Here is an 11,636-nt window from a genome sequence, read left to right on the forward strand (position 1 = left end):
ATCATGCCTCACTTATGAAGAGTAGAAATGTACTGACAGGTGTCCAAGATCAAAGAGGAATGGCATCTGGAGGTTCTCAAAATGGTTTAAAGGGATGGGGAGATAGTTCAGTGAGTAAAAGTGCTTGCCTCAGAAGCATGAAGGCCTGAGCTTGAATCCCTAGTTCCCAATGTAAAAAGGCAGTTGGGGACTGGAGAGATGTCTCAGCAGTTAAGAACACTGGCTGTTCTTGCAGAAGACCCGGGTTTGAATCCCAGCACCCACATGGCAGCTAACAACTGTCCGTAACTCCAGTTCCAGGGGATCTGACAGCTTCTTCTGCTCTCCGTGGGCATTGCACGACACGGGCGCACTTCCGTACATGCAGGCAACACACATATAAAAAATAATAAATAAAAATATTTAAAAAATTTTTTAAAAAAGGCAGTTGGCTATGGACATGCTGCCTGTAACCTCAGCACTCTAGGGAGCAGAGACAGGAGGATAACTGGGCCTTGCTGCCAGCCAGCATAGCCAAAATAGTGAGCTCCAGGTCAGTGAGAGACCATGTCTCAAGAGAATAGTGTGATAGAGCAGGATACTCCACGTCCTCCTCTGCATAGGTATGCGCGCGCGCGCGCGCACACACACACACACACACACACACACCAGTTTAGACAAAAAGAGACATTTGCCTTTGGAATTATTTCAAAATAAAAAAGAGAGACATGATACAAAAATAGAGTACCATCACAGAAAACCCCCCACAAAAGCCAGTGTCTAAATGTCACCAGAGAAACAGAGATTGAGATTTCTATGAGCTGTTGTTTAGCTGGTGCCAGGGATTGAAAACGCTGATACTGCCTAGTGGAGGAATGAGGTACTTGCTTTGGTTCTGGGTAGAGCTGACTGCAGGTTTTGGAGTGCAGTTTGGTAGTACTTATCAGAATTTTGATTTACATAGTTTTTGACTCAGGAATTCCACCTTAAGGAATTTCACCTGCAAAATATACATATTGAATGCAATATTGGTCATAACAAAAATGTGAAAAGTATATAAAGTAGTATCCGAGAATCGAGTCAATTATGAAGTAACCACATAATAAACATATAGTCGTTAGAGGTAAAATGTGCACTGCTCCAGTATTCACATATCTAACCTGTCATTTGTGATGCCACTTACAAAAGTTGTATGTAGTATAAATCCCCTATATTTAAAGTACAAATTTGCAGATTATGTAAAAGTAGATCTTTTACTCTTAGTGTATCTCTGCCACGGTCAGAAAATTTTTATGAGAATGGAGAAAAGTTGGAGCACTTGCTCCTGGATGGGTGTGACCCTGGGTGTTATGCCAGGCGAGGATTCTGTGACCATTTTGTGCTTTTCAGCAACATTTGAACGAGCTGATGACAAAGAAGTGGCTGTTAGGGTCAAATGCTGTGGACATCATCTGCGTCACTGTAGAGGACTACTTCAATGATTTTGCCAAAATTAAAAAGCCGTATAAAAAGGTAAGCACATAGGTTAAAGTACGCTGGAGCCTAACTCCCATCTGGTTTAGAATTAAGTGTCAAATCATCTCACTGATTATAATCACTGTTGCCAAAGGAGGAAGGGGGTGCCCATGTTCATGTGGTCTAAAGAAGGTGAGGTAGAGAGCTTGGGTGAAAATTGGAGTGTTCAATTCTAACCCCTGCTGTATCTCCACTATCCTCCACTGATGAGCAGGGAGAAAACATGCTACAGATCCCCCCTCCCCCCACCCCCATTAGGCTCTTAGCAGCACCAATAACCCCTAGAAAAGGGGAAGAATGGGGACTATGAGAATGGTGAGAAACAGAGAACACCTCTCAGACCTCTAGTACATACCTTGTGTACTCTGGATTCTGGTTTGGTCACCCCCATAGTTCTTCCCTGCCTGAGCTTAGACTGACCAAGGTCCCACACAAGTTAACCTAGTCCAAGGATACCTAGGCTAGCTGCCCCCGGTTCCTTATTACCCTTCAAGGAGAGACAGTTTATTCTGATATTAAGAGAACATAAGGCTAGGAAATGTGCCCATTTAGCCCACACTGCCTTTGTGGGTGGCACATGCAATGGAGCCTGTGTGCAGTGTCAGTGTCATGTGGCAACTTCTTACTATGGCTTCCTCCCTTGCACACCATAAAGGAACACCTAAGCTGGCTTTTCCTTCCTCACTTTGTTGAGCATATGTGTTTTATTTTCTGTTATTTTACACAAGATAATGAGGTATGTCTCTAAATACAAACCTTAATGTCAAACCAAACAAATGACCACCCCGTGTCCTTAGTGTTACTTGAGTCTCACTTTGTTTTCCAACATTTGACATAAACAAAAGAGCAAAGGAGGAGGAAGGGAGGGAGGGGAAAAAAAGAAAAGAGATTTAGTTGAATGTGATGGTGTATGTCTCTAATATCAGTACTTGGGAAGGAGAGACAAGAGGATTGCTACACATTTAGGCCAGCCACAATTACATAGTAAGACCCTGTCTCAGAAAAACAAAACAAACAAAAGCTTTACTTAAAGAAATGATGCTTGTTAAAAGGTTTTGGAACACATCTTTCCTCTGGTTAAGGAAGAACCTATTCTTTGTTTCCTTTTTTTCTTTAATGTTTTTTGTTTTTGTTTTTTGGTTGTGTGTATGTGTGTGTGTGTGTGTGTGTGTGTGTGTGTGTGTGTGTGTATTAAAGAATTTTTAGTTACCCCAAGATCATGAAAATTACTTTGAAAGTCAGCTATAGACTTAGTCTTAAACAAAATGCTTACATTTTAATAGTTACATTTTCTTAAAAATATTTATTTTATGTGAGTGTAATACTTGCATGTACATAGGTGCATCTGTGTCATGCAGTACCCACAGGAGTCAGAAGAGGGTGTTGGATCCCCTGGAACTAGAGTTATTGATGGTTATTAGCCTCCGTGTGGGTGCTGGAAATCGAACCTGGGTCCTCTGAAAGAGCAGTCAGTGCTTTTAACCTCTGAGCCATCTCTCCAACCCTGTTTTTATTTCTAAAAATTGTCATAGCTTATTTTTCAAACTTACCCGTTTGTTGGTTGGTTGATTTTTAAAACGTTTTTGTTTGTACATTTCTTTTTCCTTTTTTTTCCTTCAAGCATTTGTATGTTAGTTTGTAAAGCTAGTAGTATCTGACAACCCTAGTCTGAAGTTTTCCGCCCATGTTGGAGCTTGTTGCCTTTGTCAGCTATTTCGATGGCTTCTCTCCTGGTATGCTTGTGACTTCTGATTTTGAGCCCATGTATAGATGATGGGTCTCAAGAAAGAAGTCTTTCATCCAGGGAGAATATGTATACCCAAGCATGTCTGAGTTCACTCTCAGCCTTCCCCTTTCCCTGCCTCCCATGCTGTCTATGGCTTGATTTGGCCAATGATGTGTCTTTGTCTTCCTTGAAGTGTTGTGGGATTCTTCCTGATGAGATGGTGTGCTCTCAGGCTCAGTGGTATATGTGTACCATCTTGTACCAGGGTCACTAGAGTACTCCATTCATGGGGAGCAGACCCCAGTGCAGAGGATACAGCCACCAGCCATCACAGATGTGGTTGCTCAACTGACGGACTGCAGTATCTCCTACAGTGGGTCTCCATCACCCACACAGAGAGAACCTGGCCCCTTCAACAAGCCAGCTTTCCTGCTAGTTCTACCCATGTTGGTTCCAGACCTTTTCCTTCCTTTACAATGCTCCAGAGGTTTCTTTTCTCATTTGAGTCTTTCCTGAAGATTCCCAAGATATTTAGTCTGTGGTTTTTTCCCTCCACTAATCTGAGGGTACCTGTGGGTAAAGTGGTGCAGTTTGGGCTTCATCTAAGCTGAGCTCCTCCTGTTGAACTTGTCAGCCCATGAGGCCAAGGCCAGTCTGGCTTGGGCGGTTCCCCCACTGCACCTCCACTTGGCTATGGGTTGAGAAGCTTAGGGGTAGTCAAAGAAAAGACTTGGAACCTCCAGTCGCGTTTCCCTGAGCTTAGGGGAGGGCATGTGTCAACTAAGTGCTGTGCTGGTGTTGCTTAGGGTCACTGAAGCTTATTCCTAGGTGACTTGGTGTCCACCTTTCTGCTTTCTAGATGGAATGTAAGCATCAAGGCTTCACCAGCCATATTTGGGCCCCTCCTTGACTCTGTGCACATGCTGTGCTGTAGACAGGCCTATCATAACTCCTTCTACCATGCACTTCTAGGAGAGTCTAAAAGCTTATGGTGAAATTCAGGTGTGCTTAACTAGCTTAATTAGTTTAAAATCCCACCAGTTGTATGGCCTGGAATGGTGGGTGACACACTTATAATCCCAGCACTCTGGAGGCTGTGGGTTTGAGGCCAGCATGGACTACATAGCAAAATCATGTCTCAGCGACTTGATGGAAATAGGAAGGATGTACACTTAAAGAGGGTGTCATATCTGCCAACACTAGGGAGCCTGCAGCTAACTACATGTTTTCTCCACAGAGGATGACGGCTGAGGCACACAGACGTGTGGTAGTGGAATATCTACGGGCTGTCATGCAGAAGCGTATCTCCTTTCGAAATGCTGAAGAGCGCAAGGAGGGTGCTGAGAAGATGGTCAGGGAGGCTGAGCAGCTCCGCTTTCTGTTCCGGAAGCTGGCATCTGTGAGTTGGGGGGCATGGGCTGAGCTTTCAGATGGTAGGTATTGGGGTATGGAGTTGCATTGTTCAGTGGCTTGCTTTTGGTTTCTATGCCTGGGATATTTAGGCTAGTTGATGGGTACCAGCAACATCAGGACCCAGCATCAGGCTAGTTTTCTCTATCAGGAGGAAGGTCTGGGTCCAAAGCCTGCCCAGCTTCATGATTAAGGAATGGATTTCCATGGAGACTGATGCTTTTGGAAGGCAATTCCCAAGCTTTTGGTGGCTTATGGGTGGCTTCATGGAGTGATATATCCCTTCCTGTCCCTGTACTCTCATCAGTTTGTTCTGTAAGATTCTTGTTGCCATCCAGTAACCTGACTCCATTGTTTAAGTTTGTGTGACTAGGTGCTCCTCACCTAAGGCTTTTCTCCTGACTAGTCAAGCATTCACCAAAGTTATTCATGAGACTGATACCTGTTCCTTGTTCAAGAGTGAATCTTGAAGTGTTTACATGTAAGAGCAAGTTGTATAGCCTGAAAGGGGTTTGAAGATGTCAGGATCAAGCTAAGACTCCTGCAGGAGATAGAGTTGAGGACTCACCTTCACCATGTTGCTGTTTTCCAGGGATTTGGTGAAGATGCAGATGGACACTGTGACACAATTGTCGCAGTGGCAGAAGTTATTAAGCTTACAGACCCCTCTCTGCTCTACTTAGAAGTTTCAACTCTGGTCAGCAAATATCCAGATATCAGGTAAGGCTGAACTTCTTTCCGTTAGAATTAATGGCACAACACATCATTCCTGCTGCCCTTAGGAAGATAAGGCATGAGCAGCAGGAGTCAGGCAGAGCATGGTTGCCAGCTGGATATGAGGAGGAAGGTAACTAGGGACATGGTGGTGAGGGTACAGCAGAGAGGCATCTTTGTAGTCTTCCATCTGCCCTTCCTGATGCTAGAGGAATCTGGCTGAGGCTCCTATACCTTCCTTGTGGCTAGACCTCCGTGCCTAAGTGAGTAGAAGTCAGAGAGCAAGTCTAGCTACACATTGCAGGTGGTGTTGGGAAGGACTAGGTATTACAGCTTTGATGAGTGGGCTGTGGAAGGTTAGGGTTATTGAAGTGGCCTGAAAGGTGATCTTAGGAAACTCCATGGTGGTCTAATGAAGGGAGCCAAAGGGAGTTGATATATCATGTCAGGATTTCCACATATGTGCACTTAGCGTTAGGTTGAGGGAAGAGGGCTCTGTTCCATGTCCCTCCACCTGCTGTGCTGGCTCCATGCCCCAGTCCCTGCCTTTGTGGCCACCTCCTCTAAGGGTCGAGCATGAACAGGCTGTCTCATTGCCACTGCTCCATTAAAGTTAGAAGAGTGGGAGTCTTAAACCAGGGTCACCCCTCTCTGGTTGTGCATTCTTGAAACCAAGAACTTCATTTAAAAAGTCCTTTGTATCTGTGAGTGGAGAAAAGGCTACAGTAAGATGAAACTTTAGGCTTCTCTCTTCTAAGAAAGGTGAGATGTGGCTGTCAGCACCCTACCCTGTGGGGGTTACCTGTAGAGACTGAGGGGGCTTGGAACTGAGAACAGATATAGGTTCATGTTGACTTCTCTCCCACAGAGATGACCACATTGGTGCACTACTGGCAGTGCGAGGTGATGCCAGCCGGGACATGAAGCAGACCATCATGGAGACACTGGAGCAGGGCCCCACGCAAGAAAACCCCAACTATGTGCCCATCTTCAAGGAGATTGTTGTGCCCAGTCTCAATGTGGCTAAACTCCTTAAGTAACCCAGTTATCACTCTGTGGCTTCCTGTTTGCACCCTAAGAAGCAAGTGTATTAAAGCATAAGTCACTCTCCAGGTACCCCATTTGATGTCAGCTACATATGCCTGTATTCTCTGGCACCATAGTATGTGGAGCAAGGTGCTATGGCATGAACACTGGAATCGTGAGTCTGTGGATTTTCTCACCCTGTCATGAAAATGCCTTGTGATAGCTTTTCTATGGCTATGAAACCCTCTTGGTTGCTTGGGAAAGGTATATGGCAGGCGCCCCTCAGTCTCCCCAGTTCAGTCTTGCTCTGTCTGGCAAACATACTTTGGACTTCTGCTACCTGATTAAAGCAAAGGAAAGCCAGGCAGCTTCTCATTCCCAGTTTCAGGACATTCTGATTGGTCATGATATAGCCATGTCCAGAAGCAATAGGAGGTCATCAGCTCTCAGCTGACCTATGAATAGTCCTGAGCAGTCTCTGGGGCCAGGTTCTGCCCTCGTCGTTCTGGCTGTTCTAGACCAGCTGCTTAGTCTTCTTCACCTGCTGAAACAGCTCCACCCAGGTGGGTAGGGTGCCACCCAGGTCAGTCATACTGGAAGGATGAGAAATGTCATAAGTATAAATTTTCATAAAAATGTATATGAAAATGAATGTTTGGAATGAGTCAATATCTGTATAACATACTTATGTGTGATCCAAAGTCCCTAAAATTCTCTCCCTAATTTAGCCATCTAACCTCAACCTTCAACTTTAAGTTAATTAAGAGGAGTATATTATATTATACTCAGGATAAACAGTGGTCCCTGTGTCTTGTGGGCTCTACATGTCTGTAGAGGGCAGCTGTTCACTTATTACCTGAGGGAGAGGTATTGCCTGAGTTTCCTTATGTACTCAGATGGTTTCTCTCCCCAGCCCCATTCTTGTTTCAGAGCCCCCATGAACTCCCTAAGTCAAATGGGAGGTGGAGGGCCTGGCGGGCCTGTCCTATCCTATGGGCCTGTACCACACGGCCACTCTTAATGTATAAATCAATGCTGTATTTTCTTTCTACTTTTGAAATGACAAGGTTGACCGTCTGCTTTTATGTCATTCTCTCAAGTTGTGAAAAATTTATAAATAACCCTTTCTCTAAGTGGAATTAAGTAAAAACTCCTCAGAGGCTTAGAGGAGACATGGCTTTCTCAGAAGGCCAGCTGGTATCATGTTGATCCAGTGCCGCCTGCTCGGCAGTCTGTTCAATGTTCATGACAAGTTGGCATTTCTTGTCGAATGTGCACTGAAAGTAACAACTGCTAGCTGCAACCCTGTAGTAACAAAGGTGCATGTGTCTCACTGAGATTTTTCATGGTGGTTATTGTCTAGAGTGGACATGTAGCTAATCACAGAATGCTTTTGTGGCTAAGCATTTAGCTGTCTGGCCCTGGAGGTCAACCGAAAACAGATAAAAGTATGTTCCTGAACATTCAATAGTGGGATTGTGGAGGTAGGATTGAGATGTTCTAGAAGTTAGGAGTAGCACTGTTCTGGTAGGTTGATAGTGTCCATTGTGACACCCAGAGAAGGTCATGGCTAGACCCCTTTGTAGAGGACACTTATGAATAGATTTGGGTAGGTTAATCCCAGTAAGGAGCTTGTGGCTGCCAGATGCTGTTTTCATCCTCCTTTCTTCATGTCTATTGATGCAGAGCTCAGGTTGGTGAGGCCCCCTCTGAAGGAAGAAAGAATGGGCATCCTGATCCTACCTCGGCAGACTGCCCAACTCTCTCCCTTACTGTGATGGACTGAATTGTGGTCAAACAAAGGTTGATGTTGTAACTTTAAGACCTTGCATGTGACTTTGGTTGGAATCATTGCAAGTGTAATGTATGTCAGCGTATTAAGTCAGATGGGAATAGCCTAAGTACTAAGTGGAGATGCTAGAGGAAGGCACCTATGTGGAGAAGGTTGGAGTGGTATGTATACAAGCCAAGGATGCCAGCAGTCCCTAAAGCCAAGAAGGGGCCAGAGAAGACTCTCCTGCCAGCCCCTGGACTCCAGACTCCTACTTCTACAGCATGAGACAGAGCTTAAGAGTCACCCAGTGTTTATTCTTTGCTAGTTCCTTGATACCTGCTTTGAGGTGGCTGTGAACTTACCAGTTAATACTCTTCTTATTAACAGCCAATATCTGGGGATTTTGTTTTGAAATACAACTTTTAAATTTTTATATATATAACCAGGCCTGCCTCTGCCTCCCTAGTGCTGGGATTAAAGGCATGTGCCACCACACCCAGCTAAAATAATATTTTTAATTTTTTTAAACCAAAAATGTTGCTGGAACTATTCAACCTCATGTTTGAATGGGTTCCTCTACACAGGGGTGGGCATGCAGCTCTGCCCACATCTGTCTCCCACTGTCCTCATCTCAACCCACAGAGACCTTCTTTGGCCACCAGGGTCTGGACTCTGTTGGACATACCCACCTCTTCTTCCTACTCATCCACTTTGTTGTCTCTAGCACCTCATGTTGTCTCTAGCACCAAGGTGTGGTGGCACATGCCTTTAATCCCAGCACTTGGGAGGCAGAGGCAGGCCTGGTTTTTTAGCACCTGATGGGGACATCAGGCATAGTGAGTGCTATTTCAACCACCCACATCTGAGTCTGTGAAGCCAGCTACAAGAGGTCTCTGACTTGTTCTCCATCTGACAGATGCTAAAAGTTGGGTGCTTTGCACAAAAGGGACTAGGCTGTGTCCAACAACTTCCCATGCCCATTAGGATGGCCTCAAAATCATACCGTCTCTTGATAATTTTAATGCATAACAAACTGACCCTTAAATTTTCCTGGATATGGCTTTTCACTTATAAACAAAAATTATACCCAGAATGCCTTGAAATGTTTTTAATAGAATTGGTCAAGCAGTCACTGCAGTTTTGCTGATGGACTCCCTGCATAGATGCTGTACAGTACATTGGAGGGGTATTTTAAATAAGGCACACAGTTTTCTGATCAGAATTAAACAAATTTGACTGATTATATTCACAACATTAATACACAATTTTCACTCAAAATACAATTCAATAGTTTTGATGAAATGCTTTAAATTTTTTTCCACAAAAGATCAGTAATACATAATATATTGAACACTGTAATAAAACTGTTTTCAAGAAAATACAGAACTGAGAAATACAAATTTCCTAAATTTGTGTACTTTGTAGTACCACAAAGGTCAAAGTTCAGTATTAAATAAATAGTCTCTCCTAATAAAAATTTTTTACAAGTTTTCCTAAGGAAATACATTCATGGGACTTTACATTCTGTTTTACAACAGTGACAGGAACAGCAGGGTCCTCAACTGTAACACAGTGTAGACATTGTGTCACTGGAGCACAGGAAATGGGTTTCTGCAAGCAAGGCTCCCCCTCAGATCTCTGGTTCCATGCGGCTGTGCCCAGAAGTGTGTTTCACAAGCCCAGAAGTCATGACCTGTACACAGCTAAAACAGAGTGTCAAAGGGTTTCACAGGTTCACCACCTGGCTGCTGGCTTTGGAATCTCTGTCCACTGCAAGCTGACAGCTACTGAGGCACTGTCCAATCAGACTTGGTCTCTGTTTCTGCAGTGGGAACTGGACCCTGTGTACAGCAGACCAGACAAGGTGTTAAGGCACTGTCCTGGCACAGGCAGGCATAAGGAACTTGGCCGCAGAGCAGGGACAGGTGCCTCTCAGATCACCCTGGTATAGTAGCCAGGCCCACCCTCCCTGAGAGGAGCTCTGGTGGAGCTTCAGAACTGTCTGGTGAGATTACTGGGAGCAGCAGTGCTGTGCAGTGGCTGAACTCTGGTCTTAGGGTTAAAATGCTGCAGGCCAGGAGAAGGGCCGTGAAAACCAGATCCTGGGCACCTGATGGCTGAGGCTGAGCTAGTCAGTCAAGGACGTAAACAGGTTCAGTTGGAGAGTGCTGCTCCTGAAGCAGTATATTGAACAAATACTCATTTCTCTCAGCTTAAGTTAACAGGAAATTGCCCACTCTTCCTATCCAACTGCAGCATTAATACAAATTGACAAACCCTCCTGTGACTCCTCTGAACATAACTGGCAACCTTGTTCCTGAGACACAAGGTTTAGCTTCCTGAGCAGAGACTTGAGTGTGGTTTGTTTCAGACAAGTCTCCAGGAGGTCCCCAAACCCATGTTTTAGTCCCATCTTGGTCTCCCTCAAATGTGACCCTGTGGTGCAGGCCAAGTTTTCAGTGGGCTGGAAGCAAAACTCAGGTGACTTGTGCCCAAAGGAGTTGAAGGGTGTTGGTGGCACACACTCAGGACCCACCCTCGGACCACTCTAGAGACGACACTCTGTCCACGGTGGAACCCCTGAAGTCTTGGAGACAGGGGCAAAAGCCGTCCAGACAGTGGGTTCCTAGCCCCTGGTGGCTCAGAGCCCTTCCATGTCCCTAGGCCATCTTCTAATTTCCTAGTCAAGTCGAGCCATCTGCAGTGTTCTCAGCAGTGGAGGGGACAGCTCAAGCCAGACACTTTGTAGGAGCCAGGCAAGGCCCAAGGTGGGGAAGAACAAGGTCTGGGCTGGAGGAGCTGAAGCAGGAACAAAGGTATCTGCAATTGAACCCACAAGCCACATGGTGGCAGGGCAGACTGGGAAACTAACTTGTGAGGGGACAGGAAAGGGTCAGAAAGGGCTTCGGTAGCAGTGGGCAAGTCCCTCTGAAGATGAACAAGAACCTGCTGGCCACCAGGGAAGAGGCAGGTCTGGGTGGTACCACTTGGACAAATCTTAGTTTTTGAGACTCGCATTTTCCCCAGAAGTGATGAGAGGTCCTCGCAGACACTTAACAGAGAAGTGCTACCGAAGCTCAAGATAGAGCACCTACCATACCTCCTCGGGCACGGCCCCAGCACCCGGGAAACATGGGGTTACCGGGCCTGGACCAGGGCAGGAAGACGGCCGGGGGCATCATGTGGACGTCCTGCAGAGGACTCGGACGGGAGGACCCCTCCTGGGGCAGGCTATGCAAAAGTCTCCCAGGGGGCCGGAGCGAACCGGAGCGGCCACCAGCAGGGCAGGTCACAGCGGAGTCTCCTCTTGTTCTAGCGCGTGCGGCGGCAGCTCTGTGGATCCCGGCAGAGACGCGAGCTTGAGCAGCGCAGGGCGGTGGCGCGCGCGAGGCCGCTGGAAGGAGCGACGGCTGTGCACGCGGCGCGCCGCCGCCGACCGCGCGTGCGCACTGGGCGGTGCCCGGCTCTCCAGCCCCGGCTCTTCCTGGGAGA

General features: G+C 46.1%; 1 protein-coding gene across 6 annotated transcripts in view; it reads left to right on the forward strand.

Moving 5' to 3' along the window:
• Exoc3 (exocyst complex component 3) overlaps positions 1–7,796 on the forward strand; it is a 47,594-nt gene extending 39,798 nt beyond the window's left edge. For all 6 annotated transcript variants that reach the window (XM_008852487.2, XM_029555766.1, XM_029555765.1 and 3 more), the window contains exons 10-13: positions 1,369–1,491; positions 4,458–4,619; positions 5,223–5,350; positions 6,213–7,796. In XM_008852487.2, the coding sequence (XP_008850709.1) occupies positions 1,369–1,491; positions 4,458–4,619; positions 5,223–5,350; positions 6,213–6,384 (585 nt within the window). In that variant the 3' untranslated portion in view covers positions 6,385–7,796. The remainder of the gene's footprint in view (positions 1–1,368; positions 1,492–4,457; positions 4,620–5,222; positions 5,351–6,212) is intronic.
• The last annotated feature ends 3,840 nt before the right edge of the window (positions 7,797–11,636 follow it).

Source organism: Nannospalax galili, unplaced genomic scaffold (assembly GCF_000622305.1).
Source record: "Nannospalax galili isolate Female #2095 unplaced genomic scaffold, S.galili_v1.0 scaffold1146, whole genome shotgun sequence".
NCBI lineage: Eukaryota > Metazoa > Chordata > Mammalia > Rodentia > Spalacidae > Nannospalax > Nannospalax galili.